This window comes from Tachypleus tridentatus, chromosome 7 (assembly GCF_004210375.1).
Source record: "Tachypleus tridentatus isolate NWPU-2018 chromosome 7, ASM421037v1, whole genome shotgun sequence".
NCBI classification, from domain to species: Eukaryota; Metazoa; Arthropoda; class Merostomata; order Xiphosura; family Limulidae; genus Tachypleus; species Tachypleus tridentatus.
In genome coordinates, this window is record NC_134831.1 from 93,798,556 (window position 1) to 93,819,075 (window position 20,520).

Consider the following 20,520-nt stretch of genomic DNA (forward strand, 5'->3'; position numbering starts at 1 on the left):
ATTTTGTGCCATACAAACACTCAGCTTGATGTTTAGTCTTATGGAGTCATATAAATAACAAAATATATTTATTGTTTATTTTGTAAAGTAACTTTTCACTACTGAGAGCATCAAAAATCGTACATGAAAATCTACCGTGTTGAACAATTCCAGTGAGCGAGAGTCGAGAATATATTGGTGTAAAAACATTTAAAAATACAATCTCTAGAATGTAGTGTTTGGAATATGTATCTAGCTGAACCAATCTTTGGTAAAAGTACTCAGATTTTGTGTGTTATTCAGTGAATTTGACTACAGTATGCAAATGAAATAATTCATCTAAAATTTTTGGAGGTTTGTTTTAAAAACAAAAAGCTAATATGAATAATATAAACATAAAGAGTCAGAGGAACGCTTTTGAAGTAATTCTATTACATTTACCAAATTATTTTCATTATAATGTTTACCTACACGACAGCAATTCTAATTTTGTGTTGAAACAAAAACAGGAAGAAAAAATCTAAACATTATTGTGTTGCAATTTTTCCCATTTTGTAGCTTTAGTGTAAAAACTACAAACTATGGTTTATTTTTGTTAATTGTGTGTTGTTTTTTATGAATCGATGCCAAATCAAATAAAAATTAATGGTAGGTATTTAGTTTTAAAAATCTTTCAGATCTCAAAATTAATTTCCGGGGTCGACAGACAGTCGGTGTCAAACGATATTTGTACCTAAGAGCTTGATTAAAACGTTGCAGATCAAAGACTTGATTGGTTAGCCAATCACGCTGAATGCTTAATGACGTCACTGTTTGGGCTGTCCACCTCTGAGTTACGTCATCATTGCCAAAGAGACAAAATCACACAGCTGAGTGCATTTGGAGAATATTGACGTTACCTAGCGTCGCTTGCAGGAAACACCTAGAAAACTGAATTTGATTGGCGTTATCATCTTTAAGGTAAGTTTACATATAATAGTATTTCAACTGTTTTCACTCTAGGAAAACCATCACGAAATTACAGAGAGGATTTGACGTAAAGTATTATGTAAAGTCCAAACTTTAAAAAGTCCATATTAACAATATGTATCCGTTACTAACGATCTTTGTTCATCTCGTAAAGTAGAATAAATTAAAAGTTATTATTGTTTGGTTCTATAAATATTTTAGTTCCTTCTGAGAACATTGTTGTATTGACCGATATATTCCATCCTTATATACAAATAGCTTGTTTCTTTAGAAGACCTTCGGGTGTAGCAAGGTGTTTAAACTTTTACAATACTTTGCTGATTTAATTGTTATAATTTATTTCTTTATTTTTTATTTTACATGCGATAGCTTAACAGATAAAGTGTCTGTCCAGCAGAGAGAAAGTTGGCTTAACGAACTCTGCTGGAATTGAATCATCTAACTTGTTTCGATTTTTACAATATCAGATGTAATTTTGTTATCCTTTGTAATTAAGTGTAAAAAGATACAATTAGGTACCTGAGTAGTGCCACCCTTCATCCACAGGAGGAGGCAATTAAAAATTAGTAAAGATATACACAAAAGTTTCTGTCGTTTGTAAGCCTTATTGGGCACACTACGTAAAGCTTTTGGTAACTTTCTGAAGGGCTAGTTTTCCCAATGTTTTCATGAGTGATTTTGTGCGGGAAATGTACCCTTTCAGCGGGAGTTGTGTCTGCAGCAAGAACACATAGGTAATATGCTTGCATTGTACTAAGGAAGAGGAAATAAAAATGGAAGAGAGGGTGGTAGTTGGTTTTCGCCATACACAAGGCATTTTCAAGTAGTGTTTAAGAATAGAAACTTCAATATATCGTCTGCATTAACTTCCGAGTTGGAAGTGTGATAATAGGGAAAGCTAAGCCTCGTCGCTAATCTCCCGCTAGGTCCAGTATGTTTATTGTATTGTTAGGGTGTTAATTCGGGCTATGTAAACCGCGATATTTTAAAATATGTCTTCAACTCCGTAACACAATTATAATTTTACTCAAATAATTCTAAAGTCATAACATTATCTGGATGGTAGTGAATGTTTTCAAAAATTAAACGTTTTGTAAGTTTTACAGTTACACACAGATGATTAATTAGCTTTGTCTATTTATAGTTTGTTTTTTTGCAAACGTTTTGCTGTAGTTTTATTATAAAATGATTTATTTAGAGTTTAATTAAAACAAAGTGTTAAAGTTCTCCCATCTACCCTGTTAAGCGCTGTTAAAGTTTTAGTAATTTGTCAATCACTAAATTCTTACCAATAATATATTTAACAATACCATAACCATATTTTTGTTACACGATACTTTAGATTGACGTAACAGCTTATAGAAAATGGTTAATAATTCTTCATGTCTTTGTTACGTAACTTACAATATTATAAGGAATCTAACAACAGAGATGTACAATTTTATGAAGAGTTCATAGGTTGGAGGTTATCCTAATAAAACTGAAACAGATGCGATAGATAAGAGAAATGTAGACTGTGAGAAATGGTACAGGATTTCAATGCAAGATTAAACTATTACATGAAAGGTGTAGATTAGTCAACAGTGACTTTAAGGAAGTTAGAAAGAATAGTATTAGAGTGAAAAGTAGTGAATGTAGTTATAACGAACCTATTATACTGAGCAACGAAGTTTAGCCTTTAGTTTCTGTAGACCTTTAACTATTGGAGGGAAGGAAAACAAAAGAGTCACCGAAGTAGATGAATGATAAAGAGGTTATAGTTGTCGGTGATTCCTTGACAAGACGTGTGGGCAATATAGTCTGTGGGGTAAATAGGGAGGAAAGAAAACTGATTACGTTACCCAGGGCCACAGGTGGTCGATATAACTAACAAAGCATGAGAAATAATAAAGGGAGCTAGCAGAGATGTAGGTTTAGAAGAGTAAGTCAGAAGAGCTAATTAATAAGTACAAGGATAAAATCTTGTTTGGTTGGTACTCGATTTACAGTTATTTCAATAACTGGTTACCCAAAATCGACTGTCAGTGGAGCGTGAGTTTGCTCAACTACGTATTGAAATGGTGAATCTGGTGTACGTGTTCCACATGTAGGTATCAGAAGATGAAAGGTGAATGTAAAACACTGAGACATCTAAGAGAACTGCCACAGTTTACTAATGTTAGTTTTTACTGTTTTAGAAGCGGTATAACATTGCTATTTTATTTGTTTGACGAGGGCTATCTGCGCTAGTCGTCCCTAATTTAGCAGTGTAAGACTAGGTGGAAGGCAGCTAGTCATCACCACCCACCGCCAACTCTAGGGTTACTCTTTTACCAACGAATAGTGGGATTGAGCGTCACATTTTAACGTTCCAACAGCTGAAAGGGAAAGCATTTTGATGTGACGGGGATTCGAACCCGCGCCCGTAGGATTACAAGTCGAGTGTCTTAACCACCTGGGCATGCCGTGCCGACTTTAGTGCACTGGTAAAAATTTATTAAGTATTCAATGTAAAGATATTCCTTACAGAAATGGAAGGGTGAGTGCAACAGAAAAAACATATTGGTTCATAAAGAGTGTAAAAGTAAAGAAAAACATCGTGAATATAAACTGACTGATATAACAGCAGACATGGAAGATTATAGAATATGGAGAAAGTGGGTGAAGTAGGAAATTAGAAAGGATGTATGAGAAAAGGTTGGTTAGAAATGTAAAAATTAACACCAAGGATTTTTTAAAAAATACGTTAAGGGTAAGCAAAATGTCATAATGGCGGTAAAATCCTTGAGGGATCATAAAAGAAGACTGGCATCTGATGATTATGAGATGGTTAGGTTATTAAATTCTTCTTTTTCTTCACTTTTTACTAATGAAAATTTAAGCAGTATTCCACATCTTTATCAATTGCTAGATAGAAACAAGATCAAAACATATAATTGCATTACTTAAAGAAAAAATTGAGAAATTTAAATAACTACGATAAGGCTCTTGGGTGAGTTAGTATTTCGTCATGGTTTTCATCATGGATATGTGAGTCACTTACTATATTTTTTTTGTTAGTCCTTGAACTGTGGGCAGGTACCAGAGGATTAGAAGTTAACTAATGTAACTCCTCTTTTCAAAGGGAGGTGATTAGAAATTGTTCTACTAATTATAGACCTATTAGTCTCTCATCAGTTGTGGGAAAAGCTTTGGAAAGTATGATAAAAGATGCTTTGAAAAGCCATTTAACGACGTTTAGAATTTTATTGAATAGTCAACATGGTTTTACTAAGGAAAAATCCTGTTTTAAAAATGTTTTGACATTTTTGAAAAAAGTTACTGTTTATGTAGATGAGAGTAAACATGTAGATTTGGTGTTTCAGGATTCTTAAAAAGCGCCACATAAAAGGTGTGTAAAAATAATTATCTGTATTGATGTGAGGCTAAGTTAACCGATTGGATAGAAGAGTGGTTGGATGGAAGAAAGCGTAGAATTCTTACAAAATGAGCTCAGTCAAACTGGATTAATATTACATACAGGGTACCTCAGGGCCAAGTCTTAGGATCTTTGCTCTTTTTTATTTGTATTAATGACATAGATGAAGGAATATTCAATACATTACTTACATACTCAGATGATATCAAGGTCTTGGGTGTTGATGGCCATGAAGAGGATGGTGCTGATTTACAAAATGATTTAGATCAGTTAGTGAGTTAGACAGATGAATGATAGATATGTGTGTATTATAAAAATGTAAGATAATGCATGTGGGTTATCATAATTGGGATTATAAGTATAATTTGGATGGTAAAACCTCAATAGTATCATGAAAGAAAAGGATCTTGGTGTATTAGTTGATCAGTCTCTAAAGTCATCCAAGCAATGTGCTGTTGCTAGTGGTAGGACAAATAGGATTTTAGGTTATACCTACAAGAATATTGAATACAAATCTAAAGAGGTTATAACTTCAACGCACAGGTCACTGTTTCAAATATTTTGTTTCCTCTTGGGCTTCGTACCTTAGGAAAAACATCGAATTGTTGGAAAGGGTTCAAAGAAGGGTTACTAGAACGTTGCCTGGGATGGAGGGCTTGCCGTGAAAGAAGAGAATGGGAACTTGGAGGGTCTTATTTTAAAGGGAATTGACAGTGTTGCTTCAACATTTTTCATATTTAACAGTGAAAAAGTTAGGACTAGAGAACACGAGTAAACATGTTGGCAAAGTAGGAGTCATCTTCAGCTAGGAAAGTTTTCTGACAGAGTACTTGGTTTTTGGAAAGATTTCCTTTAGATGTTGTAAAGGCAGAAAATTTAATTGAGTTCAAGAGAAAGTTTGTAACTACATGAATGAGAATGGCTGGCTTTAAGATTTTTAAAGTTTGGTTATTTAATAGGTTCAGTGTATTTCAGAAGATGGTTCAGCCAAGACGGACTAATAGGTCCCTTTTGCCCCAAAACGTTATGCCATGTTATTAATATTATTATTTTTACCTGTTAATATGGACATAGCAAGCAAGGATCGTTGAAATTCCTGGGATTAAAATTACATTTATGCCAGTTACAATGCTAGAATTGTTCCAATGCTACAAGTAATATTTGAGTTTTATAAATTTGATATTTGATGTATATTATGAAAACAGATAAATATTTACGTGTTTTGCCAATACTGTAATAGTGTACTGTGTATCAGTAACACTTTGAAGTATATTGTATATTGATAACGTCCTCAAGTTTATTGTTTATCAGTAATGCACATTTCAGATGTTAATGTATTCTTTAATCTTTAGGCAGTAACATTCTTATTTAAGTGTTAAAAATAGGTAATAGAATGCTTATGTTACGATTGGTTCTAATTTTTGTCCCAAGTTTCGTTCTTCTCATAACTTGGTTTTGTGTAATTACTGGTACTTATTACCTGTAAGATGTTGATCCAGTACGATCACGTAAAGAATTCACAAACTCCACATTTTGAAAAATGTTACTGATTTAGGTCCATCATCCCGTGAACAGTTTCACAATAACACAAGAAACTTTAATATAAAGTAATGTTTCTGGAGGCGACGCGAAAGTTGCCCAACGCCTGCGTAACTGCTTTCCCGGCAACACGTTGTTGTATTTTCGTCTGGTTACACAATGTTCACTGACGGTTAATGCAGTTAGCTCAACACGGTTTTGGTTGTCGTCGATCATTCTTTATTTGTAAATATTGTTCTAGGGCTTCAGTCTTTGTGCAATAACACTTTCTCAGTATAGATACGAAACGCCCTCCATCCTTCATTCAACAGACCGTTAAAATAACACTGCACAACGTTTTGAAAAGTTTTGCTTCCTGAAAAGTTTTTGCTGATTGTGACAGGTACCTGGTGGGTATGCACAAATATAGTTTTGGTTTTGCTTCATCACGTAGGAACTCTGAAAAATAGACAGTTAACTGTTTACCGGCAATAACGTATTTAATTGCGCTTATGTTTCTAATACGCTATTAAGTTCAACATAATTAAAAGTGTTTTGCTCCTGATTTTCGTTTGTATTCAATGTCCGGTGCATCATGTTGCAGTGTCCAACAGTAGTCATCAAGCATTGACGGATTCCAGTTGCCCTGATATCGTTTTTCCATTGTAGCAATGTTCTGGTGAAACTGTAGATTTCGATGAAACGGTACGTGATGGGCAAATTTGGATGTGATTTTCATGATCAGCAGTCTAAAATCTATTAGGAACACCCAACAGTGTTCAAAAAACAAAAACTTTGTTGTAAAATGTAATCAGACCATCTTTGTTCAAAGTTCCACTGAACTAACAACATCAGTATCAGTTGTGTGTGTCGTTGGTGATTCTTACGATACATGTAATGTATCATGTAATGTCACTTAAGATTTACAATATTTCTTTTGTTGTTTTGGTCATTACCGTTACGATCTAAATGTATGCCCTCTAGAGGACGTACAACACTAACAACGGGGTTTCGATACCCGTGGTGGGTATAGCACAGATATCCCATTGTGTAGCTTTGCGCTTCTGTCCAAAGAACCGACCATTCAGAATATAAACACGCTTTACTGTCATTACTAAGGTACTGATAATAACCAAGGTTGGTTATTTTGAACAGAAGAACAACTATCGTGATATTTAACAGTGATTTATGCCACTGATTATGGTTTATTTTGTGAAGTAGTTGTTGAATCTGGTTTGTAAAAATCAGGAAAGCTTAAAGCTAATTAATTTACAGTATAAAAGTACGATGGGAGTTATTAATATTTTTACATTTAAGCTTCAAATGGTGGCCGCTAATTTGACAATAAGTAGTAAGTTTCCAATAATCATTAATCAGTGGATAATAAACCCTAAATTTTATCGATCAGTTGATGATAAAAACTGTATTTCCACGATTATAAAGTTTTGTTCTTTAAACATATGTACTTTATACTCACAACAGACAGTTTACTGGTCAAATCATGTATTTTCTTACTTGTCAAATATTTTAGTAACTTTTTAATCGATAGCTGCCTGACGACAGAGCGATTTAATGCGGATCCCATTAAAAAGAATACACTATTTACTATTATTGTTTGATATAAACGGTAGTGTATCTTATACAGAATTAATTAGTGAATCTTTTAAACTAACGATTGAGACATAGATAATCGATTACACAATGCTTTCTTACTGCTTTCAAAGTTAGCCCTTAACAATTGGATTCCCGTCTGATCAGTTACATTTTGTAGTAGGTGCTCATAGATCACAGCCTAATAAATATGTTTTATACTGAATTAATAATCTTTAAGAACAGTTTATAATGAAATAAAATGAATCTCAAAAACTGTCGGCTGTGGGAAAACTGAAGCAGAAGGGTATATTGAAGAGTTGAGGTCATGGGAAACCTGGAACAGAAGGATATATCGAAGAGTCGAGGTTATGGGAAACCTGAGATGGAAGTATATATTGAAGAGTCGAGGTTATGGAAAACATGAGGTAGAAGGGTATATTGAAGAGTCGAGGTTATGGGAAACCTGAGATAGAAGGGTATATTGAAGAGTTGAGGTTATGGGGAACTTGAGGTAGAAGGATATATTGAAGAGTCGAGGTTATGGGGAACCTTAAGTAGAGGAGTATATTGAAAAGTCGAATCTATGGAAAACCTGAGATACCAAATTTTTGTTGACTTGGAGTACCAAATACCATGGATCGTATTAAGAACACAGGATTGTATGGTATACCCTGGATAATTGTAATGAACATAAAAAATAGCCGTTCAAAGTTGAAATTGGCACCATAGATAGAACGAAAAACTTTCGTCTTCAAGAAAATGAAAGACAGAGGTCTTAAAATGTCGTTCTTTACATCTTTTGTTCATCAGTTCTTCAAGGCTTCCTTCGCAAGGGTCACAATGTACTGACCAGTTGCTGGACATTTCCATATTTGTTTGTTCATCCCAAATACTTTGCCTAGATTATTCATAAAAATGTTTTAAATAATTGTATTAAACCATAGGGGTGTAGACATTTTAATACCTTGGAACTACTGCTTTAGATTATTAATAATTATAGGAATATAAGCCTCGCAGTAAGGCCGAGGTCAACCTATAAATACAATATGTAATTTTTAATTGGATAAACTAGGGGTCTTCTAGTAATAACCATATTTGTATAATGAAAGTAAAGATTAGCCTTGCGAGGTTTTGACTGTATGACCCGGCATGGCCAAGCGTGTTAAGGCATGCGACTCGTAATCTGAGGGTCGCGGGTTCGCATCCCCGTTGCGCCAAACATGCTCGCCCTTTCAGCCGTGGGGGCATTATAATGTGACGGTCAATCCCACTATTCGTTGGTAAAAGAGTAGCCCAAGAGTTGGCGGTGGGTGGTGATGACTAATTGCCTTCCCTCTAGTCTTACACTGCTAAATTAGGGACGGCTAGCACAGATAGCCCTCGAGTAGCTTTGTGCGAAATTCAAAACAAACAAACAAACAATTTGACTGTATTGTGCTGCCCTCTAAAAAAAGTTACAGTTGCTTTGACAAACATCATTCGAGAAACTCTTACTGGAGTTCTGAAAATGTTTGCTAGACGTCTACAAATATTTGTGGATGTCGTTGGCTCACATATTGTAAATATTTCAGTGGATAAATGCAATTAAAACGTGCGTCTTTTGCTGAAAACCCTGTAAAAATGAAATCCAGAAAATCAGCGAATCGTTTGCATTTGAAACTTTACTGAGAACACGAACACAGTGTGTATAATTTAAAATCTACCTAACACAAGACAGGTTTCATTTAATAGATTGTTATTCTTGTTTATAAATTGTTCGTTTTTAGAAATGATGGGCTAGAGGGAAAGCTAATAATCAACACCACCCACACTTGGGCTGGTGTAGTCTCAATGAATAGCGACACTTGCTTGTCACTTCCACAACGCACTCCTATATTAAAGTACAGGGTGTGTTTTTGTGGCAAAAAGACACGAACTAAGAACCTTCGTATTCAAAGCCCTTCAGTCGAGACAAAAAGTACCCTAGTATGTGGTTCCAAAAGTAGAATATGAAATAAAACGTTTTCATAGATCCTTAAGGTTTCAAGTAAACTTTTAATTTTCGAATCGTTTCTGGTTGAGAAATTGTTGACTGTACTTGTCAAAACCTTTGAACCGTTCGTTAATATGTACACACATAATTGTTTTACAGGGTTTGACAGAAGCGATCGAGGTATCTCTTGTTTCGAGCATGTTCTGCTACCATTATCCGTTATCTATATCCGGTAGTGCTGTGGGTCCGTTACGACTACCCCCAGTCTCCTTGTATTCTCCCATGGGAACCTGTAAGTATTCATTCGACTCATTTTTATTCCTCTTTTATATCGTTTCATCTATTGGTGTCTCATCATACAAAATAAATAAGAACTTACGTTGAGATACCAACAGTCTGAAAACAAGAAGGTCATTATAAACATACAATTAGTGATGAGAAACATGTACAAATAAAACTGGTTTTTTACTCTTACGGTATTAATTAAAAACTCTTCTTGTAAGTACACGTGTCAATCCTGGATGAAATTGATTATACTCTATTGTTTACATGAATATAACACTGTGTAACAAACTTTTTACTTTTTCTTGTTCCTGGGCAGAAAGTGTTATTTCCCAATTGCTTATGCCTAAAGTGAATGGAAAAGACCTTTTTTTTTTTTTCAAACTTTGCTTTGTGATCTGGGTAATGAAATTTTCAAATTTACCCATTTTCCAGAACATTCCAGGTAGATTCAGTGCTGAGTAGCTGATAGAGAATTTTCTCGAACTTACAAGAATTTTCAAGAACTTTCTAGAATGTTGTAGAAGCCTCAAAGCTGTGCTGCTCCATAACGGGAATAAGTATCCGTTTCTTCTTCTGGCTCATTCGGTGCACCTCAAAGAGGAATACAACAGCGTTAAGACCTTGTTAGAAGCCTTGAAGTATGATGAGTATGGCTGGGAGGTTATCAAAGACTTCAAAATGGTGGCATTCCTGATGAGTCTTCAAGGAGGTTTTACCAAGGTTCCCTGTTATCTTTGTCTTAGAGACAGCAGAGACACCGTAGAGCACTACAATAGGAAACACTGGCCCTAACGGACCGAATTCTCTGTGGGGAGGCACAGTATCAAGTGTGAGACAGTAGTGGACCTCCAGTAGGTGTTGTACCCACCATTGCACATAAAACTGGGTCTTATGAAACAATTTGTCACAGCTCTTGATAAGGAGTCTGCAACCTTCAAGACTTCTTCCCTAAGCTGTCTGAGGCAAAGGTCAAAGCTGGTGTCTTCGTAGGACCACAAATAAAGAAGATCCAGAAGTGCACAGAATTCTCCAAGAAGCTCAGTAGGAAGAAAAAAAAGCTTGGGGCAGCTTTGTTACAGTGGTTTGGGGCTTCTTGGGCAATCACAAGGTCTAAAATTATGTGAAACTGATTGAGGCTCTGGTGAACTACGGCAAAATGACTGAAGTATGTCCCTGAAAGTCCATATCCTTGATGCTCATCTTGATAAGTTCAAGGAGAACATGGAATCATACTTAGAGGAGCAAGGCGAGCGTTTCCACCAAGATATACTGGACTTTGAACGTTGCTACCAAGGAGCGTATAACAAAAACATGATTGGAGACTATATTTGGGTGAAGGTGATTTACATTAAAGTCGCAAATCTCGAAAAATTACTCACTTCTAAACATTTTTGTTCATTTTTCTATAACTTTAGTTTTGATCTTGATTCATATGTTGTTTTATTCAGACCTTATGTAAATGAAAATGTGCAAATTTGCCTGTTTTTACATATAAAATAGGTTAATTTCTAAATTTCATTATCCAGGTCACAAAAGGAAAGTTTGAATGGAATAATGGCCATTTTCTGTACGTTTACATCTTAAGCAATTAAGAAATAACACATACTATCCAGGAACAAAATTTGTGTTACATAGTGTATTTTATTATCAAAACATTTGTGATCAAATCAGTATCTTTATTGTAACAGTACTTCATTAAATACAGGATTTCTAGAACAATAGGAAATAATTCTAATCGTAGACACAGAAATCTCCGAGTTCCATTTATCTTAACCTTAACTTTAATTAAACCTTTATTAAGTACGGCCTATATACGATAAAGATATAAACTTAACACCGTAACTTTTGTACATGTTTTGCTTTAATTCAGTTAGGGTTAATCTTTACCGTTCTTAATACTATCAACTTATAATGGTATTGAACGACGTAACATAAGAACGTTTTAACAACTTTTGATATGTTGTCGTACAAAATGCCTTCTAAGTATATTTATATCAGTTGAAATAAAGTGCACGCTCATTTCAAGACAAATAAAAACTGAGTATCATTATAATAGCTCCTTTCATTCATTCTTTGGTTACATTTACTTTTGTACGTTTACTAGTTCAAACATTTTGTGTAGTAAATAGTTAAACTGGTTCTATCTCTTCTTTAATCTAAATATTCTGTGTAGTAAATAGTTAAACTGGTTCTGTCCATTCTCTAACTTAAATAGTTTGTGTAAATAGTTAAACTGGTTCTGTCCATTCTCTAACTTAAATAGTCTCTGTAATAAATAGTTATACTGGTTCTGTCCATTCTCTAACTTAAATAGTCTCTGTAATAAATAGTTATACTGGTTCTGTCCATTCTCTAACTTAAATAGTCTCTGTAATAAATAGTTAAACTGGTTCTGTCCATTCTCTAACTTAAATAGTCTCTGTAATAAATAGTTAAACTGGTTCTGTCCCTTCTTTAGCTTAAATATTCTGTGTAATAAATAGTTATACTGGTTCTGTCCCTTCTTTAACTTAAATATTCTGTGTAATAAATAGTAAAGTGTTTCTGTCCCGTGTCTTTGCCGATCGTGAAAAGATTCAGTTTCAAAATTATTTATAAGATTCAACATCTTATCTAACGAGCTTTTCCACTTACAACGATCCACCAACTGAACGAAAATTCCGTGCGTCGCATTCTACATATTTTAGAATATAAAGAATCAACTATTCCACTCAGGTAGAAGCTGGTTTACGTTATAAATTGCATTCCAAAGTAGACTGTTTGTTCATGGATCTCAGTAATCTCAGCTGTTTCCTGTGGGTTGTATGGGCTATAAATTTTAGGTATTGTTGCTAGCACACTTTAAGTCTCATTTAGATTGGGGTTTCACTTCATACTGGCCCAGCATGGCCAAACGTGTTAAGGCGTGCGACTCGTAATCTGAGGGTCGCGGGTTCGCATCCCCGTCGCGCCAAACATGCTCGCCCTTTCAGCCGTGGGGGCGTTATAATGTGACAGTCAATCCCACAATTCTTTGGTAAAAGAGTAGTCCAAGAGTTGGCGGTGGGTGGTGATGACTAGTTGCCTTCCCTCTAGTCTTATACGCTAAATTAGAGACGGCTAGCACAGATAGCCCTCGAATAGCTTTGTGCAAAATTCAAACAAAACACACAAACACGTCATACTAAGGGTTTCTTTCTTTTAGAATACAAAATAAGGGATCCTAACCTCACTCTTGTTTTCCCTTACGGTGCACTTATTAGTTGGAACTTTGTTTTCAAGAAATGTCCGCTAATGTTTTCGGACTATATTATTATGTAGGTCGTAACAAACCTGACTTCGAAAGTTAAGTCATCGATGACCGAAGAAGGTCGAAACGTTGTTCACTTCTCTACGTAAAACATTTCTCAACCCAAACAAGCCGTTTTTACATATATATTTCTCTACAAGTGGGTTTTCTCGACATCACTGGCTTTTAATGTTATTTGATCAATAATGTATGTTCCATTATTATTAATTACTTTCTGTCAACGACTCACATGCTTCTGAAGCCACTTCTATAAAATTCTTGGGGTTTGGAGAAAAATAATGTAGAGAGGGCAGTTTTGACATCTTCATGTGTTACAAGCTCTTTCCCATCAAGATAGTTCTGCAAACTTTGGAATAGATGATAACCAGATGGGACAAGGTCTGGAGAATAAGGAAGATGTGGAAGTTTTTACCAGTCTAGCTCTTCAGTCTTTACAGATGTGATCCTTGCTGTATACTTTATCCTGGTGTAACACAACACCTTTATGACTGATTAAAGTAGGCCTCTTTTCTTTCACTGCAACATTCAAACGCTCTAACTGTTGACAATAGAAGTCTGATGTATCTTTACACTGAGTGGCAGCAACTCAAAGTGGATCACACCAACAATATCTCACCAAACGCTTAACAAGACTTTTTCAGGGTGGAGAGCCATTTTAGGCTGGGCTTTAGCCAGTTTAACTGCAATGAGCCATTGTCTGCGGCGCTTAATATTTTTATAATATATCCATTTTTCATCTCCAGTCACTAACCTGTCCAAAAAAGGTGAGTGACATTCACGAGAGTGCACAGAAGTGCAAATGTCCACTCTTGCTCTAAGGTTAGCTTCTGTAAAATCACGGGAGACACATTTTCCACGTTTTTACACCTTTACAAGCTATTGCAGATGACGATGAACTGTTGAATGGGTTGAATTAAGCTTTTGTTCTTGTTCTTCAACTGTTACAGCACAATTTTCATCAAGTGCAGCCAGCAGCAAGTCACAATTAAACAAGACGACCTGAACGTGGTGCATCATCTAAGTTGTAGTCACCTGATTTGAACTTCTGTACAAAAACATCTTGAATGTTTCTTGTAGTTTCTGCTGCACTATTGTCTTACTTTAAATTCGTAAAGCATTATATGCCTAATGTGTTCCTCAAACACATCCATCTTCATAAGGGTTTATTTGATTAATGATCTGAAAAAGTTGAGTTGGGTTAGTTTCTTTTATTTGTCTGAACATTTTTATACACGTCCTACTACATATTTTAGTCATTAAAACCTTCTACAAAGACAGAAATGATGACGTACTTTGTGAATTAAATTTTCGGACATTACTTATGGGATGATCTGATATAAAACCATAAAACAAATAATAAGTTATTGTTTTTAGTTATGATAATACAGAACCTTGTTAAATATAATAAAAACTATAGAACAAATAATAAGTTATTGTTTTTAGTTATGATAATACAGAACCTTGTTAAATATAATAAAAACTATAGAACGAATAATAAGTTATTGTTTTTAGTTATGATAATACAGAACCTTGTTAAATATAATAAAAACTATAGAACAAATAATAAGTTATTGTTTTTAGTTATGATAATACAGAACCTTGTTAAATATAATAAAAACTATAGAACAAATAATAAGTTATTGTTTTCAGTTATGATAACACAGAACCTTGCTAAATATAATAAAAACCGTATAACAAATAATAAGTTAAAGTTCTTTAATTAAATAGTAAATTGTATTATTTTATACATAGAAATGTAATATATTCTATATAAATATAATAGTACTGTTTGTTGTATGTACATGTAACTACTTATCTTTATAAATAGTACGGTATGTTGTGTGTCTGTGTAACTACTGTTCTATATAAATATAATAGTATTGCCTGTTGTATGTCTGTGTAACTAGTGATCTGTAAAAATATAATAATACTGTCTGTTGTATGTTCATGTAACTACTTATCTATATAAATAGTGGGCCCGACATGGCCTAGTGTGTTAAGGCATCTGACTGGCAATCTGAGGGTCGCGGGTTCGAATCCCGGTTGCACCAAACATGCTCACCCTATCAGCCGTGGGGGCGTTATAACGTTACGGTCAATCCCACTATTCGTTGGTAAAAGAGTCGCCAAAGGGTTGGCAGTGGGTGGTGATGACTAGCTGCCTTCCCTCTAGTCTCACACTGCTAAATTAGGAACGGCTAGCACAGATAGCTCTCATGTAACTTTGCGCGAAATTCAAAATAACTCTCTTGCGAACTATATAAATAGTACTGTATGTTCAACGTGACGAGCTATCTATATAAATATAATTGTACTGTCTGTTGTATGTCCACGTTACTACTTCGCAGGGTGTGAATGAATCTTCACTAAAATTAGTATGAAGGTTAATTAGGTCCATACGAGAATTTTCAGTTTTCATGGACGATTTTTTATCATTACTTCGCCCCCGGGTCTTCACCGAATTTGCCATAAAGGTTTGTTTGGTCCATGTGCAAATTTTAAATTTTGTGTTTTGCAGTGCTTTTGGGCATTTTTTTTATAATTACATATTTGAGAAGTAAGTTTTCATGTCTGAGATAACCTTTCATTAATCATGAACTTACCCGTCCAACTAGTTTATAATATGTTTCTATGACAATATCATTTCTCTACAGTTAATCTCAAAAGTAAGATAATCCATTTAATCAGATATCGATTCGAGTTACATTTGCTATGGCTTATTTTGTTGTGTTTTTTTTTTAAATTTCGTTACCCGTGTTTTTACTTTGATTGTTTGTTTGTATTTTTGAATTTCACGCAAAGCTACTCAAGGGCTATCTGCGCTAGCCGTCCCTAATTTAGCAGTGTAAGACTAGAGGGAAGGCAGCTAGTCATCACCACCCACCGCCAACTCTTGGGCTACTCTTTTACCAACGAATAGTGGGATTGGCCGTAACATTATAACGCCCCCACGGCTGAAAGGGCGAGCAAGTTTGGCGCGACTGGGATGCGAACCCGTGACCCTCAGATTACGAGTCGCACGCTTTAACAAGCTTGGTCACGCCGGACCGTTTTTATTTTGAAATATAAGTTTTCAACCACCTTAGCATTGTTTGTTATACATAAGCAAAACTGCTTAATTAATAGATTTTACGGCTTTTCAAAACGAAGTTCACATTTCTGTAAGTTCACCTTGTTTGTTTACTTTAAAAAGTTTTTCAGAGAGAAACATTCTAACAGATAAAGCGTGCATTTTTAAGCCAGAAGTTACCTAAGCTCAATTTTTATTATTTTTCTTTCAAGCGCAAAGCTACACAATGGGCTATATCAACCACTGGTATCGAAATCCGGTTTTTATCGTTGTAATTCCACAGACACATCGCTGTCCCACCGACGGACGAGTGTTTATTAAATTCATAGATCACCACATCAAAATGTGGTCAAGGTTATAATAAATTTGTCTCAGTTTACGTTTATATATATATATATATGAAATCGTCTCGCTATTAAAATATTATAATGCCTACACTAACTGTTTTATGAGAGTGTATGGATTTATAGTAAACTGGTAAATACACCCCAGCCATACTTCAATAGTTCTGTTTATAATAAATACACCTCAGCCATACTTTAACAGTTGTGTTTATAATAAATACACCTCAGTCATACTCCAACTGTTGTGTTTACAGTAAATACACCTCAGTCATACTCCAACTGTTGTGTTTACAGTAAATACACCTCAGTCATACTCCAACTGTTGTGTTTACAGAAAATACACCTCAGTCATACTCCAACTGTTGTGTTTACAGTAAATACACCTCAATCATTCTTCCACTGTTTATAAACATCGAAATATTTACGATAAGTAAATGTGTTTCTCACAGACGGTGGGTTTGGTTGTCAAGAAAACTATCACGATGATACACTCGTGAGAAGAAAACAGAGACGAAACAGAACCACCTTCTCAGTTCAACAGGTATGTTGATGAACGAAACAGAACCACCTTCTCAGTTCAACAGGTATGTTGGTGAACGAAACAGAACCACCTTCTCAGTTCAACAGGTATGTTGTTGTACGAAACAGAACCACCTTCTCAGTTCAACAGGTATGTTATTGAACGAAACAGAACCACCTTCTCAGTTCAACAGGTATGTTGGTGAACGAAACAGAACCACCTTCTCAGTTCAACAGGTATGTTGTTGTACGAAACAGAACCACCTTCTCAGTTCAACAGGTATGTTGTTGAACGAAACAGAACCACCTTCTCAGTTCAACAGGTAAGTTGTTGTACGAAACAGAACCACCTTCTCAGTTCAACAGGTATGTTGGTGAACGAAACAGAACCACCTTCTCAGTTCAACAGGTATGTTGTTGTACGAAACAGAACCACCTTCTCAGTTCAACAGGTATGTTATTGAACGAAACAGAACCACCTTCTCAGTTCAATAGGTATGTTGTTGTACCAAACAGAACCACCTTCTCAGTTCAACAGGTATGTTATTGTACGAAACAGAACCACCTTCTCAGTTCAACAGGTATGTTGTTGAACGAAACAGAACCACCTTCTCAGTTCAACAGGTATGTTGTTGTACGAAACAGAACCACCTTCTCAGTTCAACAGGTATGTTGTTGAACGAAACAGAACCACCTTCTCAGTTCAACAGGTATGTTGTTGTACGAAATAGAACCACCTTCTCAGTTCAACAGGTATGTTATTGAACGAAACAGAACCACCTTCTCAGTTCAACAGGTATGTTGTTGAACGAAACAGAACCACCTTCTCAGTTCAACAGGTATGTTGTTGTACGAAACAGAACCATCTTCTCAGTTCAACAGGTATGTTGTTGAACGAAACAGAACCACCTTATCAGTTCAACAAGTATGTAATTGAACGAAACAGAACCACCTTCTCAGTTCAACAGGTATGTTGTTGAACGAAACAGAACCACCTTCTCAGTTCAACAGGTATGTTGTTGTACGAAACAGAACCACCTTCTCAGTTCAACATGTATGTTGTTGAACGAAACAGAACCACCTTCTCAGTTCAACAGGTATGTTGTTGAACGAAACAGAACCACCTTCTCAGTTCAACAGCTATGTTGTTGTACGAAACAGAACCACCTTCTCAGTTCAACAGGTATGTTGTTGTACGAAACAGAACCACCTTCTCAGTTCAACAGGTATGTTGTTGAACGAAACAGAACCACCTTCTCAGTTCAACAGGTATGTTGTTGTACGAAACAGAACCACCTTCTCAGTTCAACAGGTATGTTGTTGTACGAAACAGAACCACCTTCTCAGTTCAACAGGTATGTTGTTGAACGAAACAGAACCACCTTCTCAGTTCAACAGGTATGTTGTTGTACCAAACAGAACCACCTTCTCAGTTCAACAGGTATGTTGTTGAACGAAACAGAACCACCTTCTCAGTTCAACAGGTATGTTGTTGAACCAAACAGAACCACCTTCTCAGTTCAACAGGTATGATAATAAATTTACTTATTACATTACTTATTATCACATAGAAAGTTTTCAACTACTTTTTCTTTATATACCTTTAAGCCGTTGCTTAAATATCGATTTCTGTTTTCCTTTCGATGTTCAAATTGATATCATCTTTAGGGGTAGAATTGGTATCATCTTTAGGGGGTAGAATTGGTATCATCTTTAGAGGGGTAGAATCGATATCAAATTCAGAAAGGGAACCAAATGAAATGCAAAAGGTTTAAAAATGTTAATCGAGTTTTATGTTTCACAAAGAACATTTTCATGACTGTAGAGTGTAATGTTTTAAACTCGTTGTTTATTCACAAACAAGTGAATTCTTCCTACCAGCTGGAAGAACTGGAAAAGGTCTTTACTAGGACACACTACCCGGATGTGTTTGTTCGAGAGGAGCTGGCCATGAAAATCAGTCTTACCGAAGCTAGAGTACAGGTAAGGATAAGTTAGATAACCTACATATCTGTGTGTTGTAGCTGGACTGGGAAGAACAACAGTTACATATCTGTGTGTTGTAGCTGGACTGGGAAGAACAACAGTTACATATCTGTGTGTTGTAGCTGGACTGGGAAGAACAACAGTCACCTATATTGGGAAAAAACCTTATGTAGGTACGTGTTCTAATCCTGGAATACCACCACTCTTAGTACTGAACATGAACTCACTGAAGGCTACTTGTGCTGATAGGTTATAATACCAAACATGAACTGACTTGAGGCTACACTTGTGATGATAATAGACTTCGTGAAACAAAATGACGGTCGTAAAAAGCACTCATTTAACACCACTTTCAAAAGTGGAGAATAGCTCTATGGTGAAACTTAGTGTTGCCTGACCTGGTTTGTTCTGTCGTTTTTATATAGTTCTACGTATCGTTGGAGTATGGCTCTATGGTGAAACTTAGTGTTGCCTGACCCTGGTTTGTTCTGTCGTTTTTATATAGTTCTACGTATCGTTGGAGTATGGCTCTATGGTGAAACTTAGTGTTGCCTGACCTGGTTTGTTCTGTCGTTTTTATATAGTTCTACGTATCGTTGGAGTATGGCTCTATGGTGAAACTTAGTGTTGCCTGACCTGGTTTGTTCTGTCGGTTTTATATAGTTCTACGTATCGTTGGAGTATGGCTCTATGGTGAAACTTAGTGTTGCCTGACCTGGTTTGTTCTGTCGTTTTTATATAGTTCTACGTATCGTTGGAGTATGGCTCTATGGTGAAACTTCGTGTTGCCTGACCTGGTTTGTTCTGTCGTTTTTATATAGTTCTACGTATCGTTGGAGTATGGCTCTATGGTGAAACTTAGTGTTGCCTGACCCTGGTTTGTTCTGTCGTTTTTATATAGTTCTACGTATCGTTGGAGTATGGCACTATGGTGAAACTTAAGTGTTGCCTGACCTGGTTTGTTCTGTCGTTTTTATATAGTTCTACGTATCGTTGGAGTGTGGCTCTATGGTGAAACTTAGTGTTGCCTAACCCTGGTTTGTTCTGTCGTTTTTATATAGTTCTACGTATCGTTGGAGTATGGCTCTATGGTGAAACTTAGTGTTGCCTGACCCTGGTTTGTTCTGTCGTTTTTATATAGTTCTACGTATCGTTGGAGTATGGCACTATGGTGAAACTTAGTGTTGCCTGACCCTGGTTTGTTCTGTCGTTTTTATATAGTTCTACGTATCGTTGGAGTATGGCTCTATGGTGAAACTTAGTGTTGCCTGACCCTGCTTTGTTCTCTCGTTTTTATATAGTTCTACGTATCGTTGCAGTATGGCTCTATGGTGAAACTTAGTGTTGCCTAACCCTGCTTTGTTCTGTCGTTTTTATATAGTTCTACGTATCGTTGGAGTATGGCACTATGGTGAAACTTAGTGTTGCCTGACCCTGGTTTTTTCTGTCGTTTTTATATAGTTCTACGTATCGTTGGAGTATGGCTCTATGGTGAAACTTAGTGTTGCCTGACCTGGTTTGTTCTGTCGTTTTTATATAGTTCTACGTATCGTTGGAGTATGGCTCTATGATGAAACTTAGTGTTGCCTGACCCTGGTT

At 35.8% G+C, this 20,520-nt stretch overlaps 1 protein-coding gene across 1 annotated transcript in view; it reads left to right on the forward strand.

Annotated features, from left to right (window-relative positions):
* Window positions 1-688: 688 nt before the first annotated feature.
* LOC143258063 (uncharacterized) overlaps window positions 689-20,520 on the forward strand; it is a 35,542-nt gene continuing 15,710 nt past the window's right edge. Inside the window, exons 1-4 of the mRNA XM_076517085.1 lie at window positions 689-939; window positions 9,588-9,720; window positions 16,866-16,957; window positions 18,817-18,918. Coding sequence (XP_076373200.1) covers window positions 9,627-9,720; window positions 16,866-16,957; window positions 18,817-18,918 — 288 coding nt within the window. The 5' untranslated portion in view covers window positions 689-939; window positions 9,588-9,626. The remainder of the gene's footprint in view (window positions 940-9,587; window positions 9,721-16,865; window positions 16,958-18,816; window positions 18,919-20,520) is intronic.